The 17,849-nt window shown below is 38.3% G+C and overlaps 2 protein-coding genes across 2 annotated transcripts; one reads left to right on the top strand and one right to left on the bottom strand.

The window, feature by feature from the left end:
* The first annotated feature begins 4,056 nt into the window (after positions 1 to 4,056).
* On the top strand, positions 4,057 to 9,093 carry tex261 (testis expressed 261). Its single transcript, XM_079257669.1, has 6 exons — positions 4,057 to 4,226; positions 6,011 to 6,090; positions 6,207 to 6,360; positions 6,623 to 6,690; positions 7,255 to 7,357; positions 7,750 to 9,093. Exons 1-6 carry the CDS (start codon positions 4,157 to 4,159, stop codon positions 7,863 to 7,865), a joined length of 591 nt encoding a protein of 196 aa, XP_079113795.1. The 5' UTR covers positions 4,057 to 4,156; the 3' UTR covers positions 7,866 to 9,093.
* Positions 9,094 to 10,062: 969 nt separating this feature from the next.
* On the bottom strand, positions 10,063 to 17,414 carry ankrd53 (ankyrin repeat domain 53; the record flags this gene model as incomplete). Its single annotated transcript, XM_079257771.1, has 5 exons — positions 10,063 to 10,611; positions 11,294 to 11,414; positions 11,761 to 11,925; positions 12,109 to 12,308; positions 17,376 to 17,414. 5 exons carry the CDS (start codon positions 17,412 to 17,414, stop codon positions 10,063 to 10,065), a joined length of 1,074 nt encoding a protein of 357 aa, XP_079113897.1.
* Positions 17,415 to 17,849: the final 435 nt, after the last annotated feature.

Here is a 17,849-nt window from a genome sequence, read left to right as displayed (position 1 = left end):
GTACACTCCAGGTAGAAGATGGGAGGAAGCAAATCTGACACCTTGCTGGGTGAAAGGACCTTTTGCATGTGCTTTGAAGAGCAGATGTAATGAGAAGCCGTCACGCACTCAGAGGAGAGGACATTAAAGGCAAGGCCAGGTGAGGAGGCATGGCTCTTGGCCACGAGCAAGCCGGGACAGTGGCAAAAGTTAGGAAACTGCAAGAGCCAGAAGAGACACTCAGACCATGAGACCTGTGACCAGTCTGAGATGGCCAAGAGCAAACTGGCAAACGGTGTGTTTCTAATAGAGAAAGAACATAAATGCATCATCTCTACTTCCAGATGCTACTTCTAGATGTTTTTCTAACCAAGCTTCCTCTTTTTAAAGTCACTGTTTTGTTCAAACATGGCTGAATTACTCCACTGATATGAAGGCAGTATAGACCAGTTGGATGAGTGGGACGGGCAGCTTCATCTGCTGGTATGTGTAGATGTGGCCTGAGCATATTTATGCATTTTCTTTATCTTATTTGCTAAATGAGAGAAAAAAAACATTAGACATACCCCAAGCCACTTTAAGAAAATGAGCTTTTCTTTTCATGACAAAAACCTTGAAATGTACACAGATGCGTTTTTGGTGATTAATACTGTATTTCTTGAAATCAGAATGACTTTAATAGAAGAACAGCAACAACACATGACATTTAACAGCAAATTAATACCTTAAAAGAGCACCAAGCCAATGTGAAGCACGGTGAGAATATCAGTAATATGTTGTGTATTTACACACACAGAGCTGAGGAGCAATCAAAATGTCCTTCACTTACCTGATCATGACACCAAGATGATATGACCATGACTGTCACATTTTTATTTTGATGATGTATTTTTCACATTGACTCTGCTATTCAATCTGCTTTTGGATAATTCGCTTGACAGAAACTCACCTAATGTGGTAATATGTTTATTAAATGGGCATTTTGTTAAATAAAATGTAGTTGATATTTATTTAATTTGAACAATAATTTATTTGAACTTATTGCTTAACATGATACAGCTTGTAAAATATTAGGAAATAGTACATAAGTGAACATTTGGCTCTTAACTTTTATATAATACGGTCTTGCTGCAGTAACCAAGATTGATCACACAATTTTGACATAAAAATAAAGACATTTGCACCATCCTGAAAGTGCTTAAATCATTACTGGATGAGGTCGATGCTGCTTACGGTGGCTTGCTCTTGCTAGTTATGGTCTACTGACTGAGGTGCAGAAAGATTTTGCAGAAATTTATTGACCTGCTGTCTGCGATTCTCTCCTTTATCGTTACACGCAAGGAGAGACAGCAGGATGACAAACTGTGTGAACTGTCAGACCATCTACAATTTCTTGATTTGGGATTTCTTTCAACCATAAACTGCAAGGTGAAGACAAAGACGTGTTTTAAATACTTTAAAAGCTAAAGTATGCAGCAGAATTATAGTGATACATAAAATTACTGGCACATTACATGATAGAGCCTCTTCCTGAATATCTTTTTACATCTTGTTTTACGTAAAGCAGCAGCTTAATTTCACCAGCTGCAGGGCACAAACTACAACCAAACAGATTGTGTTAGCTTGCAGTTTGCTAGTTAGCTTGATAGCTTTACACTAGAATGAACATTAAAATAGTTTAAATATAATGAAGTGCAAGACAGGATGGCTTGTATAAGAACACTGATGTCTATTTCTATATCTTTTTTAAATGACTTTTTAACAACAGAGAACACTCTTTACACACATGTTCATTTCAAAAGTGTTATTAATACAAGCCAGTTAACAATTACATTGATTGACAAACAATGTGACCATCATATATGACATATGAACAAGATTAACTCCTGACATGCTGATACACTGCTGCCCCTGGGAGAATAGAAGTGTGTCCATCTTACACAGCATTGTATAGAGTCACAGCCATCACACTCATTTGACTAATGTAGCATATTTTAGTCTTTTGCTTAAAGCTCATTTTTAAAATGAAGGGTGTTTTATTTCTGTTTTTACTATCTCTGACCTTTAAATACAGTCTACGTCTCCGACAGAACAGACAGACACAGGGTAGTTGTGTGCAGCTTGGTTTTCCAGCAGCATATTTCAGGATTTGTGAAGGCTAAGTAATATAAACTTATCCCAAAATGAAGGGAAATTTGTATTTGACCGATTGTTTCTCTTCTTTAATTAAACCACTTAGCATTATACATTGTTTTAAATCCTTTGGCACCTTTACCACACAGGATAGCTCGTAATGACCATGCCTCTGTGGAATGAAACAGCTAAATGTGTGTGTGGGTAGTGTCCCTGCAATGTTCTCCTGTTGGTCTTCTTATTTTATTTGTATCAATTCTTTAAGTTGTTTGGTGGATTAAATGATGGAACTTTTCCAAAGTACAAAAGTAAAAACAACACATTTTTATGCTTGATTTATTTTACACTGTCAGTAGCCTGTGTGGGATCCATGTGCAGCCAAAACAGCTCGACATCTCCTCCTCATACTGGACATCAGTCTGGTCACATTTGGAGTGGCGTTCCACTCCTCAACCAGGAGTTGTTGAAGTTAACCAGCATACACATGCAGCCTTACACATACAAGCTGATTTAATAAATGTTCAATTGGGAAGAGTTCTGAGCCCACAGCAGGCCTTTCCATCCTTCCACTACCAAATTCTGGAGATATTTGGTCATGATTCTGGTTCTGAGTGGGAGAGCACTTTCATTTTGGAGGAGGAGTTAGATATAGGATTACCATAAGTCATTACACCAGACTCCAGAAACGCATTCTGACATGCCTGTCAATCAGTTTGGTGCCAGTCATACATCTGTGACTGTCACACACAAGTGATACAATTTCACACAACAAGAAGTGATACCAATAATACTAAAAGGGATTTGGCATGTTATTGAGCACTATCTATAAATTTAACTAAGTTGCTCATTACACAAATGCACAATCCTTACAATTTATATTTTGTAAAGGTGACTAATTAGGCTTTCAAATAATATATTATTATACATCAATTTTACTGAAGTGTAACAATGTTTGGCAAACTTGAGTCTCTTTGTTTTTACTGCAAATATATTTAAAAGTTTTTATCTATCTATCTATCTATCTATCTATCTATCTATCTATCTATCTATCTATCTATCTATCTATCTATCTATCTATCTATCTATCTATCTATCTATCTATCTATCTATCTCTCTGTCTGTCTGTCTGTCTGTCTATCTGTCTATCTATAGTTGTGCTCATATGTATTCATACCCTTTCATTAAAGAAAAGGCTAAATTTCGAACAGTCACTCAAGTAACTGGAGAGTTGAAAAAGGAACAAAAACTGAAAATTTACAACTTTTTTTTTTTTTTTTTAAGTAATATAAGACACGGTTTTTCATTTAATTGAGTTGAAGAAAAAAAACAAACAAACAAACAAAAGGGTCTTGGACAAATAAGAGCATGTTTCTGTTGAACAGTGGGACAAAATACCTGTCAGCAGATGCAGAAGTCTGACTGAGAGGAACAGAAAACACCTGACATTAAAGGATTGTTCAACTAACTATTAGTTTATGAGTGATGTATTATGCAATAAATGATCTTATTTGTTTACTTTAAAAAAAAAGAAAAACATTTCTATCAAACCGGAATTAGAAAATAAGGTAATAATTTCCATAATTTTTATTTTTTATTTTTTATTATTATTACTTTCGTGAATTACAGCTTTTTTCCCCCCAGGCAACTGTTTTTTTTTTTTCTTTAATGAAAGGGTATGAATAAATATGAGCAAAATTGCATCTCTTTGATTTATTTTTCTTCATCCCTTTATTTCCATATCAACAAAAATGATAAATTTTGACAATGCAAGTAAAGCTATCTAAACAAACAAAAAAACAAACAATAATACCCACATGTGGACGTGTGAGAAATACTACATTTCTCCTCCCACCACAGGTGGCGCTACAAAGGAAACAACACCTCACTTCCTGCCGTCGAGACCTTCTTTTCTTGCTCTCTTTAGCTGGTACTGGAACACAGCGGAAGGAGCTTTGACCAGCCCTAGTTAGCAGCCGGCTAGCTATTTTCTGTCTTATTTTTCTTATTTTTTTGTGTGTGTGTGAGTTGTGGCTTATGCAGAGAGATGTGGTTTATTTATTTACTAAGTTGGCTTTCGTTGGTCATCCAGATATCTTTTGTCACTCTAGCTATAGGTAAGTGCTCACAAAAAAAGCATTGCTGGTGCTAACGGGTTGGCTAAAACTTACTCGCTAATGTTACCCATAGACTATACGGTCTATAGTGTTAACATAATCAGTCGAGAAATCAGCAATCAGAAACATTAATATATGTCAGCTAGACAAACATTGACTGTATAGGATTAATCTCCAGTAACTAAATGTGAAAAATAATCACTGGGACCTGCTGATGGTTTGATGTCAGCTCAATAAGACAACTTTAAAGCACGATTTAGTTTATAAAACCAGGACAAGATTACATTTTTTCCACGATTACTGGACTTAGAGGTAAACATAGAAATTGTACAATGTTTTATCTTTTTAAAACTATTAAAGTTTTCTTTGGATTAGGTAACGTTTTTGCCTTGAATAGCTAAAAGTTTGCTGATTAGCATGTAGATTTACCCACCTCAAAAGGTTTATTGTTTAGTGACTTATCAAAAATTATATTGATAAACAAACCATAGAATCGTTGTGTTTGACACCCGATAAAGATTAACCAAAGTAGAATTAAAATGCCCTGCTAAGTGCAAGAGTTATAATGTAAGCTATTGTGAACTTGCTAGTAATTTATGTAAGAAAAGTGTGTTTATTTACTTCTGCTAAAGCTGTATTTAGGTTCAACTGGATCTCTGTTGTGCGGTTTGGCTTCAAGCTCAGTTAACGACAGAGACAAGAGGAGAGAAATCTGCAGAGAGATCATGCCTGTCCACATTGACAGTTTCAGGGTCCTGCAGCTGTCAGGTGTGCCAGTCACACCCAAAGCTGCTTTTCTTGTTTTAATTTCTGGACTCAGATCAAATATTGCCTGTAGTACAGTGTTTGCAGGAAGAAAAAGTAATCACAAGGCATCCTCATCTGTACTCTTAGTATTAATGAGTTCTGAATGTTTTCCTTTTTTCCAGCTTTTTTATATTTATGATCATAAGTCCTCCTGGAAGTCAGCCTAGCAGCACTACTGACAGTGAAGCTTACGTTTTCTCTTGTTTAAAGTTAACTTTGGCCAGTGTTGCAGCTCCTCTGCTTTGTGATTTAACATGACTTTTGAAGATGTTACTCAAAACTGCCAACACAACCAATATAGCACTATTGGTGGTGGTGGTATTAGAGTGTCTGACCTTGTGATAACGTCTTTCATTCACAAGGATTGTCTTTAATACATCTTTAAAATCACCTATCGCCTTTAATAAATGTCCTCATAGTAACACTAAATGTTGATTTTTACACTAGAATCTACCAGAAGTTCATTTTGATTTCAGCAGCAATGACAGAAAATACTGGATGGATCCAGTATTCTGAACTAATGTTATTTGTTATGCTAAATTAGTATGTGAGATTTTTGTAACCGATTCAAACGCAGTATAACACAGTGTGCACACTCTTTCCTGTTGTCTGTGCGCAAGCACTGGATTCTATGCTGATATATTTAGAAAACATTAATAGGTCAGGTTTAATACCAATAACAACTCCAATGTTTATATATTTATTTAATCCTCTTAAAGTTCATTTCTGTTACAACAGTGTACGTAGATGCATGGTGGATGGATTACCACCATCTAACTATAATGCTGTAAGAGAAATAATACATGATATGAAGTGCAAACAAAATGATGAACACTATAATTATTCAGTAATGAGTGTAATAGCAGTAATAGCAGACACATTAAGTTTGCAATTCAGAGAATGGATTTTTGGTCACACTCATCTCTGCTTTTCTTGATTTCCTGTTTGTATACTCATCACCTTTTGTCTTCATCCAGCCGCTGGCCTGTATTACCTGGCTGAACTAATAGAAGAATACACAGTAGCCACCAGTCGAATAATAAAATACATGATTCTGGTGAGTAAGTGGGTGTTTAGAGAGATGAGCCTGTTTTAAGCTTATCCTTGTATAAAATGCATGCTTCAGACTCACCAATGCCAGTCTGCTGTCTGACTATGAGTGAATGTGTCCAGTTCTCGACAGGTGTGCTGGGATGTCTCTATCTTTTTGAAGGCTTCCCATTGTTGATGGTGGGAGTCGGCCTCTTCACAAACCTGGTGTATTTCGGCCTCCTACAGACCTTTCCCTACATACTGCTGAGCTCTCCAAACTTCATCCTGTCTTGTGGTAAATGTGACACAAATGAGCTTTTTAACTGTTTATGAGAGGAAAAACAAGCTGCTACATTCAGGATTACGAAGAAAACCAATGGAAGCTGGATTTATATGCATATATTATGCATATATATATATATATATATATATATATATATATATATATATATATATATATATGCACAACATCTAATGGGGGTTATCACTTGTCCAGCTAAATTACTTTTTTTATATATATTTTCTTTTGCAAATATCTCTCTTTTTCACTTTTGCAGTGTTGGTGGTGGTGAACCATTACATGGCCTTCCAGTACTTCGCACAAGAGTATTACCCATTCTCAGAGGTGATGTCATCTCACATTTATTCCATGTATACTTTTATATAAAGTACTCTGTAAGGCTGAGACCAGATGCTTCTGTCCCGATTCAATTAGATTCCGATTTTTTTGGGTGCCGATTTGATTTAAATTGCGATATCTTCAATATTACTGATTTTTGTAGAGTAAAAAAAAAAAAAATGTACAAAACTTTTATTTTGCTTGTCATTTTTCTTGATTTTATTCAGGAAAAAGCAACACAGTAGCCAGACCATTATTCTGCTGCCATAACGGCCTAAAAGACAAGTAAAAAGATCAATGAAACCAATAAAAAATAAGAAGAAATTTATAATGTATAAAATTTTAACATATAAAAAATTTTATTTACTTGAAAAAAAATTTTCAACAAAAAAAAAATTGATTTTAAAATTGTGAAGGAAAAATTCCAGATTTTCGATTTTTAATTTTTTTTTTTTTTTTTTTTTAAATTCAATTTTCCCACCCCTGGTGTTTTGTGAGTGGTAGGAGATTTCCTTCCATGAATTTAGTTTCTTGTCTAATGTTTTTCCATATATCAACAACTACTCTCAGGTGCTGGCGTACTTCACCATTTGCCTGTGGGTGATTCCCTTCGCCTTCTTTGTGTCACTGTCAGCGGGAGAAAATGTACTTCCATCCACCATGCAGCAAGGAGGCAAGTCACACTGACATTGTGCTTTATGTTGCTTGTGATGAACAGGTGCTAAGGGTTAACTGTATTCAAATGCAGGGGCTTGACACAGGGGGTCCTGATTTGGACAGAACAAAATCAACCATGTGCTTCATGTATTATTAGATACCAACTTTTTTTTTTTTTTAAATCTGTTTCAAATCAACCAGCATGTGTCTCTAAAGCTCAGGTGCTCCCACCAGTCCAGCTCAGTCTGTCGGTAGAACATTAAACTCCTAACTCTGTGTCATCACTTTGAGCTCCATAGGGCGCTCCCTTTTCCTGTACCACTTCCCCATACCGCATGGTTTACATGTGCCTCTATTTTTCTGATTTCACTGGATTCTGAAATAACTCTTATCATTTTTTCCCTTTAGATGACGTGGTGTCAAACTATTTCACTAAGGGCAAACGGGGGAAGAGGTCTGGGATCCTCCTCGTGTTCTCTTTCCTCAAGGAGGCGGTGCTGCCCAGCCGACAGAAAATGTACTGAGGCACTTGGATTTGGGGCGCAGCCTGGGCCAGGGCTGGGGGTACGTGAATCAATAGATTGATGGGAGCCAGGAAGGACAGTGGAAATAGTTTGTGGACTGGACTAAAACAGTGGTCAAAAGGGGAAGGAAAGCCACACGTCCAGGATGGACCAATGAACGGAGCAGAGCTTCCTGCTGGAATTGCAGATGAGTTTACACAGCCCATGTTCGTCTTTGCGTTTTTACTGACTGCCAACATCTACCAGAGACCTCTGTTTGGGGATCTTGTCTGTAGCGTAATGCTTTCATATCTTCATTTTGGACTTCAATCTTTCTTTTTTATTATTATTTTTTTTTTAAAGCTTTAGTAATAAAGTATGTATGAGCAAAGTTTGAAATTAACAACCAAAAAAGTGTACGTTTAGTCCTGAGCAGATAAATAGAACTTTTCTTGATGAAGCCTTTTTCTTTCATATGTAAATTGTAAGCCTCACCTTTGTCTAGCTAAATATACACAGTAAATCCAGGTAATGTGGCAACGGGGCCCTTAAAAACGTCCCGTTCCTCACTTGTGATTGGTTTTGAGATATATGAGACAGATTACTTGTACAATACAGAAAGAAAGTTACAGACAATATTTGAATAACAAGTCAGGAGCTGAGGGGAAAAAAATCATGCTACAGGTCACCACACAAACACTTATTTGGATTAAGTTGAATGAGAAAGGTCTGTAAAGCATTTTGTTCCCACTTCCAGGTGTAATGGAGTATAAATACACAACCATGTAACATCACAGAGCTGAAAAGCAGGTAAAAAAAAGACACTTCTAACCCTCAGGGTGGTTCATTTTTTTACCCTGGATCATCTCCATGTGGCTCCTACAACGATTCATTTTGTGAAATTAGTTTAGATCTGCTTCAGCACATTCAGTCACCAGCATCCTAGAGTGGCTTCCTGCCTGTCTAGTTTTTCAACTGTTTGTAATAATTCAAGGAGAGAATCTGATTTTTTTTTTGTAATTTAATCTAAGATTAAGCTCAGCATCGAAGACAAATGTAAATTCTGAAGATCAAACCTGTGCAATGACTTTTAAAAAAAAAAAAAAAAAAGATTACTGGTGTGGAGAGGACTGAAACCTGCTCGGTGTGGTTTTATGAAAGCAAAAATTGAAGATGCCAAAATTCTTTTACCGATTACTAAATGTGATTCATCATGGGCTGGTATGCACACAACTGTGAAATAAAAGATTTTCTTTCAAGAAACTTGCAAACGTTTTTTTTTTTTTTTTTTTTTACATGTTAACAGTTGATGTTTTAATGGAATAAGGCAGAAATGGTCATGTTCAATTTAATAAGGTCAGTGTGACCGGTCAACTTTATTTTTTAACCTCTGCTCTGTCAAGGATTTGAGTTTGTGTGTGAGACAGTCAAACTGGATGTCATGAAGTTATCCCAGTCCCATGTGGCTTTTTCACAGAGGGAGTAGCAGGTTCATGCCAGTGTGGACTTTGACCCCCACTGAGGTGTGAAGTGCTTCATGAAGTAAAAGGAAAAAAAAAAAATACAAAACCACGATGTGTGCATACACACACATGCACATATCTTCATCTGACAGGCCACAGCTCGTGGTTCGCACTCGCATGCTGTTGACAAGCCCTCACCTGGATCCCAATTCATTTCCCTGGGGGAGATCTGTGAAAGTGCAGAGATACATCTGTGACAGGTGACCCAGTTCACTGAGGTTTTCTCACCTTTCACTCACCCCTGTGCTAACCCTGCTTCTGTCGCCACAGCATCTGGAGTGTGCGGCATTTTTGATGTTGCTTTGAACAGAGCTTGTGGCATGGCTGGTTGTTGTAGAGGGGAAAGGTTTCATTTCTTTTTTATGGCTCTAAAATTTCATAAGACCACATTGACACCAGGAGATCTTTTGGTCTATTTGGAATTTTAGCTTAAAGCACTTGTGGTTCGGGTTTCATCCAGCAGCACACAGTACAGATGTTTTAACAGATTAAAGTCTAGGACTCTTTGGTTTGTTGTTCAGATTTTCCTGAGGAGTTCTTATAGTTTGATGGGATGCGTCATTCTGTTCAGATTTACATGCTTCGTTTATAAAAGTTATGTCCATATGAAGACCCAGTTTTCCTACATAATGTGGTTGTAACTAACTCATTAAGTTTATATTTAGTTTTAATGCCATCAGTCAGATGAAACTTGCTCAGTAGTGTCCAGGCTCCAGCACCTCAGCCAGGTGCATAGCCACCTCTGTCCAAGGGGAGGTGCTCCGCCCCCGAGGACGTCCTAGATGATGGACCTTGTCGATATTTTGTGGCTCAAACTGCCGTAGTGTTGCAATCCTAGATGGGAATGCTCTTGGGAACAACACCCTCTCAACCACATCCATAGGCAGTTTAGGGATGGGATGAGGCACTTCATCCCACTTAGAGCTGTACTGCAGCTGTCTGCTGTTTGCGTCCCTCCACAATGTGACGCTGTCTCTGAGGTCTGGCTCTGCAGGGGGTTTCTCTGGCTGGAGGCCCATGAAAATACTCCAGGGGCTGGTAGAAGAGGCTGCAGGTTGGGTGCTCCTTTCTTTCTGAGGGTTATCTGGCTGGCCTTTGCTTTGTTTTGGTTTATACCTGGTCTGGTCTGGTAACAGACATCGTGCATGGTACTGGCTCACTCTCTGCACTCTGGAGGAGAAATCCTTCACGAGTGGCAAGCCTTTCTTGTTTGCCCACTCTGCCGTCTTCTCATTGACAAGTGCCTAAGAATTGGAGAAATCACACAGTATTGTAATGTTTGCATGTAAAAAATACTTTAAAATGATTATTTTTAAAAAATGCAAGAGCAAAATATTCCCACCATCATAAGAAAATAAATCAAATCAAACTTTGTTTATATAGCACTTTTCATACAAAAGCATATCAAAGTGCTTAACATTTAAAAATGAAAAACAATTTCACATTTAAACACACACACACACACACGTGTTACCCACACATGCACACAACCCAACCCTAACCCTGACCATTGATGCCAAAATAAAAACTAATAACTTTAGGATTCTGTCATCTTTATCTGGCTTGGCACTGCTGTGAGGAAACGACATCTGGGGAATCCGTTCATGTCAGGAGCTGCCCCCAGGAGTGACCAACAGATAACGCCCAGGCCGGGGTCCTCATCACAGCCATATGGCTGCGGTGCAGAACCCCTACCAACACCCCCAGCAGGATGACCCCGCCACAACGGCCCCGTCAGTTAAACAGATGCAGCCCATGACACTGAGGATCCCAATGAGGAAGAAGAAAACAACATAGTAGTTTGACTTATTTTCTAATCCTCATATGTTCGTTTGCGTATGCCTTTTCTCATTCTATTCACATTTAGCAGCGAAATCATTGATCCAGAATGTTGATCAAACCAGTTTCCACATGGTGCAAACTCACCTTTCTGTCATTAGTGGTCTGTTTGACAGTATTCACAAGATCTCTGTATAATCCTTGAACCAGTTTTCTCTCCTCCATTTCTCTCTTTTTATCTTCTTGCCACAAACAGTTTCTCAGATACCTGCAAACACACAAGTGATCCAGTCCAAATGTATTTATGAAGCGTGTTTAAAATCAATAGTTAACCAAAGTGATGCATATAAAGAGAAAAAAATATTAAATCAATGAAACAGACATGAAACACTGGTGGAAAAATGAACCAGAACTCTGACAAAAACAATTCAGTTTGTTGAATCCCATGGAGACAAGATGGGTCTTTAAATTAGATTTAAGAGAAGGCGTTTATAATTGTGGGGCCACAATCAAAATGCTTTGTATAAAAATCATCTGCTTTGTGTAATTCGTTAAATATGAACTCAAATGGTTTATAGAATATTTTATTTTGGTGTGAACCTTTCATTTGATACCTTGCTACTTTCCTGTGGCACCATATGCAGGCCAAGTCCAGAGGTGTGTGTCCCATGCTGTCCTCCGTCATCACGTCTGCTCCAGCCTTCACCAGGATCTCTGCACAGTTGAGGAGGCCCTTGGAGGCAGCCAGGTGCAGTGGGGTCTGCCCTGAGTGTGTGGTGCTGGTTGATAAAGAAAAAAAAAAACATCTCATCTTGTGTGCCACTGCTGCAGCTGGCCTACAACTGGCATCATAGCTGTCACACTCAGCACTCTGAGTCTATCGGAGTAAAAATACAACAACCTGAATCAAAACCAGACATAAATGAATGAATGATGACTGTTTCACAGAAAAAGGCCCCTACGCATTGACATCAGCTTCATGCTCGAGTAAGTATGTGAGACAGGCTGAAGTGTTGGGGGAGATCCTGGAGAACAAGACCATGTGAAGTGGGCGGTGACCTTGAGAATCGCTGCTGTTAATCCACCATGGCCTGGCCTCCACCAGGTTCTTAACAGAAACTAGCTCCCCATAAAGGCAGGCCACATGAAGAGCCGGCAGATCCTGAAGGACAGAGCACACAAAGTAAAACTTCTCCTTCCCATCAGTCAGAAGATAAGCAACAATAATCCGTAATGTTCCTGTTAGGCGAACCACTATGGGCCCTTGAGCAAGAGCTGAATGTTCCAGTTGGGAATAATAAAGAAAAAATTATTAAATTCCCAGGCCTGATTACATATATTAATGACAGCTGCATTCCATTTAGATGCTTCAGATTCAAGGCTATCCCATTAGGCAAAGTTTCTAATCGAGACTGGCCAGTAAGTGTAGATAGATTTAATTAATTGCTATATTTTAAGTCTTATGAAAGTCTTTTTTGCCGTCAGTGGACAGTCAGACTAAGGTAGGAATACTTAAAACTCAGTCAACTAAACATAATGGGGTGTTACTGTAAGTCAAAAATAGATTTTATCGTATGAAATATAAAATATATTTATTATTCTAGAGGTAGTACCTTAATACTAAACCTGAATTATGTGGTAAAGTTAAATTAAGTGAAATCTGGCCGAATTTGGACTACCTCACACAGGCCCTGGGCCCAAATGGGTCAGTGGACCATGTTGACTTGCAAAATGTCTTAGAAAGAATACAACAAAGAAAGAAACACTATGCAAGCAGATTGTGCAAAAGAACAACAAATGACCTTGAAAAAAATGTCAGATACAAGGATATGAAGATTGGCTTCAACAACAAGAGTCACAGATGTAACAAAATAATTATGCAGACATTACATGACTACAAAGAGCCACCAGTAATGCTAAATGAGCCAAGACAATCAAATGGACTGAAAAAATTAAGTAACAACAAACTTAAAGTAACTGCAGATATGTAGAGCTGAGCAAAAGGCCACAGATCCGATTAAAACAGGCATATTCATTTCTAAAGTCAATAAGAAAGAAAGATCAGTCTAAGTGGTAGCTTATATGTTGTCAGTGTTTTAAAGTTTTACAAATGTGAGCCAGGACTCATTATTTCCTGCAGCTGTTTTCCTTGGCATTCACGTGATTACCATTAAGATTTCTATATAATATAATCATAATTTTCTTTATAGTCCATTATTTGTCAACCCCACCTGTTTATTTTCCGGCCTTTCTGGACTCTTAGCAGCAACATCTGGCAACATCTGCCCACCAGAAGACGGAGCTCTGCGGGACCGGTTCCTGCAGAACAAAACCCACTTACTAACTGCGATAGGTGCTTGTCTATGGAGCAAGTAACCAAACAAATAACAATAAATAAATAAAGTTTAACACGCGTCCATTAATACTTACAAAAAAAATAGACAAAACGTCATGAAGGCGCTGAAATGAAAACTCGAGTTTAAAGCGCAACTAAAGTGTAATAAAAGTGTAGCCAATGAGCACAAAAAGACAAAAACCTTCTCCTTTTATAATACTATTAATTTACCTGACTTTACATTTTCCACGTTTTCCACGTCTTCCGGTTTTGTTGATAGCCTCCATGGTTGCCATGGAAACGCCATAACAAGGAAACGACACGTTCACACAAGTTAACACATACTAGCCTTTAGTCTCATTATTCACAGCTGATGTAGATAAAAGTTAAGCTAAATGTTGATTTTAACAATCTCATAATTGTTAGTTATAGCTTAGATAACTTGTTCAAATTGGCACATTTAAAAAGAAGAAGGAAATTTTGCCCACTGGATTGTAATAAAATAGTAAAATGCAATATTGTTGGTGACTGCAAAATTGTTCATAATTTGAGTAACTGAATAAAATCTAATGGTTGCAATCTTATTTGTTCATAAATCATATAAAGAAAAAGGCCATGAATCAGGTTATAGACAAATAAATGCTTTTAAAGGTATGCTGCCCCATTTATTCATGTCTTATACAGATATTTAACTGTTCTACGGTTTCCTGTCTTTAGAAACAAACAAACAGTCAAAAAAGCTTACTTATGCAATATATTCTGTATCATACTTTATTTGGATAGTAGTCTTTGTATAAGCTTGAAATGGATTAATTTAAATGACTTGCAGGCAGGCAGAAATGGATACTTCCTCCCTCCACCAGTGCTCTCTTTGCCTATGCTGCATCCCTCACATGCTCATATTGACAATGTATTAGGATTGCCTGCTCGCACTTGGACTAAATAAAGCAGATCGATCCTGCCAATGCCATGGAGGCCTCTGCAGGTCCATTTGTTCCCCTGTGTCTCAGACCTGCTGCCACACATGAAGCTGATGTGAACTGGAACATTTATAATCTCCACTGGGTGGAGGAGCGTCGATATTCTCACCAGGTAGCAGAACTCCCTGATCACAGCTATTGACCAGTCAACCCTAGACTGAACTGTATGTGATGGACTGTGTCTCAGTAAAGAATGGTATGCCATGACAGAAATACAATGCTGAACTTTTTAGAAAGCAGTCCAAATACTCATTGTATGTAAATTTGGTTTAACATTGAAATGGAGATTATTCTATTCTCTTCTACAGTCATTTGGCAGATGCTTTTATCCAAAGTAACTTACACGTGAGACGTGATCAATTAACCTGTCACACATGTCTTGTGGGTGGGAGGAAGCTGGAGTACCCACATATTAACAAAATACTTAACAGACAGTACACATGTACAAGATTAGTTTATAATCTTTTCATGGGATTTGTTGACTTTGGGGTAGATTGGTTTGAATTAAGTATTTCCATACATTAATTTTGATTTTATAATGATGTAAACAAGGATACTATTCTTAATTTTTTTTAATGCAAACTGACCAAAACACTGTAGTTAAATTGCAAATGACCCAACACTAAGGTTTGATGATGCCCAACCTTTGAAGATGGTAGAAAAAAAACTATCTTCTTGTTTGGTTTACTAGCTAATCTAGAGATTGCTCAAAAGTTATATTGTTGTTACATGTTGTTTATTATGACCTTTTTAAAATATTTTGCTTTAAAATACTTTTACAAATATGATGATTATGATATGAATGATATGATTATGATACAAAAATGATTATGCAGATGATGGAGGATTCTTCACACCCTCTCCACAACACACAACGTTAGGGTAAGGAACACTTATACATGTGCATTATAACAATATTACATTTTCATGTCATGTCATCACATCAAGTACCCAGACAAGAGAGATGTCACTTAATGTTTTCATTAAACTTCTGGCAAACCGTTATGTTCTTACAAGCTTTTTTTTTTTCAGGGCTTCACAAGCTTAACAAATTATTAAGCTGAATATTTCATGACTCAGTCATCATGGATCACTTTAATTTTCACTTTTTGCTCTCAACACCCCCTATCAATGTCCTGACCTCTGTTAATTGGCTTAAAAGAGTCATATTTGATTTAGTTCTTCAAATTGTGTCCTCGCCTTTCACTCTCTATCATTCTCTGAGTCCAGTGTGGGGTCAAGGACAGGCCACAAACCCCTGGCTTCCTGTTATGAGCTGCAACACCCCCCCCGACCACCGTCCCACCTCAGGGCCTCCGTCTCTGTCACTACACAGCCTTGCAACTGATGACGCGCAGGGGTATGTGTACAGAAACGGTGAGTACAAGTGCACCTAGTGTTTGTGTGTGTGTTAATGTGTATACAGTCTCTGTGTGTGTGTGTGTGTGTGTGTGTGTGTGTGTGTGTGTGTGTGTGTGTGCAAGGGTATATCACTTAATAATAGAGCAGAGTAAGGGAGCAGCACAACCCCGTCGTGACCTAAGCAACTTCCTTTGACATCGGTCACTTCCCACGAGGGTTCTGGGGACCCTTTCTTGTAGAGCTCTTTCGTGTTTGAATTTCAGCACAAATCCCAAAACAAAGACCCTTGGTGTGACCTCTTTTTGAGAATGTGTTGTGTTTACATGTTCTGTCAAATTCAAAGTATAAGCATTTTTGTGCTCTTTTAAGAGCCCTTAAAGGTTTTATGGTTTGGAGTCTTGCCAGGAATTTTAATCAGGACAGTTTATTTGAAGGTTATACTGTTACAGAGAGCCCTCTAAAATTATTCTTGTTGGTATCGAAGGTGTATAATATGTAGTAATTCATCGAAGCAGATACAGGGGGAGAATGCATCAGCTGCAAGTCATCCCATTTGTACAATACTGATTAGCAACAGGCTAATCAGAGCAATATAAGCCCGCTTAGGGCACAAATGAGATCATATCCCAACACCCTTGCGGCAGGCTCTCTCATTGGTTCATTTAATCATCCACTCACACACCATCTGTTTTTATTGGCTTTGCAATAAAAGCGCTTGCTCAGTAAGTGGCACCTGACCAATTGGCTATCAAGCTGCAGTAATGGGATTGTTGGGAACTACAGTCTGTAGGTTTAAGCACTGTCTGTTTGAAAACATGCAGGAAAAATGAATGATATAGTTTACAGATTGCTTTAATAAGTTATTTTCATTTTGGGTTATTTAATCAATTTTTATTGGTCGTCTGGGTATCGTAGCCTTTTTTAAAAATGGGAGAAATAAGTTGCATTCTTGAGGTAATGAGTTGACAGATATATAGATATGTATAAGTGTTTGATATGCATTTCTGCTCTTTTTTTGTGCTGAAATCGTGCTACTTTTGTCATTTTTTCCATATTTTCTTCCACAATTTTTAATTTGATTGTATTTGCTCATGTTTTTTTGTTATTACTTTAAAGATTCATCGTGTCTTGTAACATTCCTATCATTCCATACAATGTGTTTTCCTGGTGAAAAAAAACACCAGCTTGGGGAAATATATCTCTGGGTGAGTCTTTCAAAAGAAGAAGCCGTGAGCAAGAACGTGTCAGAGAAAGAAAGAGGAGAAAAATGGATAAGAAGGAAAGAGAAGATGAGCAGCGCTGTACATTCCAGAGCAAATACACACTCGATGTGCCTTCATATTTGATGAGCCATCTTACAAGCACCCTGAGCCCCTGGAGCCTCTGAACTCCACTTGTGTAAGTGCGCTGATGTCCTCACTCTTCCCTCCTCTCTGTCCTTCCTCTCTCCTTGTTGTCTCCTTTCTGCTTCTTCCTCCTCTGGACCTCCTCTTCCTTTTATCTCCCCTTATTGCTGTCTTTTGCTTCATCCTTCAACTCCTCCTTCACTCACCTTTCCTCCTTTTCTCCTCCTCCTCTCTCTTTGCCTCATGCTCGGCCAGGCGGCAGCGCGCTAATGCACCATGGCACATTCTGCAGCTTCGAGTCACAATGCGACTAGGCTTTACGCAGTGACCGAACGGCGACCTCCCTCAGCATCGCTGCACACGGGCACTGTGCTGTACCAGGGCCTGCTCCTGAATGAGGATGGAAGCAGTGAGTGGAGGGTAAGGAGCGCAGGGGAGGGATCTGCCACTCACAGGTATCAGATCAAAGATGAATAATTAGCAACAGAAAAGGGCTGAGTCATGCTGACATCCCCATCTAGAAAATATTTCTGTGCCACATGTGACCTATTAGTGTCAAAGTAACTAGAGGAGGTAAGCGCTTATGTGTGCAGTTGTAGCACATGGCGTTTGCAAAAGACAAATGCCTCCATGACGAAATTCTCCAAAATCACGTTTACACTTTCCACTTTCATCCAGAA

This window comes from Telmatherina bonti, assembly GCF_933228915.1.
Source record: "Telmatherina bonti genome assembly, chromosome: 18".
Classification (NCBI taxonomy): domain Eukaryota; kingdom Metazoa; phylum Chordata; class Actinopteri; order Atheriniformes; family Telmatherinidae; genus Telmatherina; species Telmatherina bonti.
Note: the sequence above shows the minus strand (reverse complement) of the source record. Positions and strands in the feature narration are given on the sequence as shown.

What these genes read in the sequence shown, in the direction of transcription:
- tex261 (XM_079257669.1), top strand. Translation starts at nt 4,157, where the DNA reads ATGTGGTTTATTTATTTACTAAGTTGGCTTTCGTTGGTCATCCAGATA. An exon ending in TTTTGTCACTCTAGCTATAG is followed by an intron (nt 4,227 to 6,010) that starts GTAAGTGCTCAC and finishes GTCTTCATCCAG; the next exon opens with CCGCTGGCCTGTATTACCTG. An exon ending in AGTATTACCCATTCTCAGAG is followed by an intron (nt 6,691 to 7,254) that starts GTGATGTCATCT and finishes AACTACTCTCAG; the next exon opens with GTGCTGGCGTACTTCACCAT.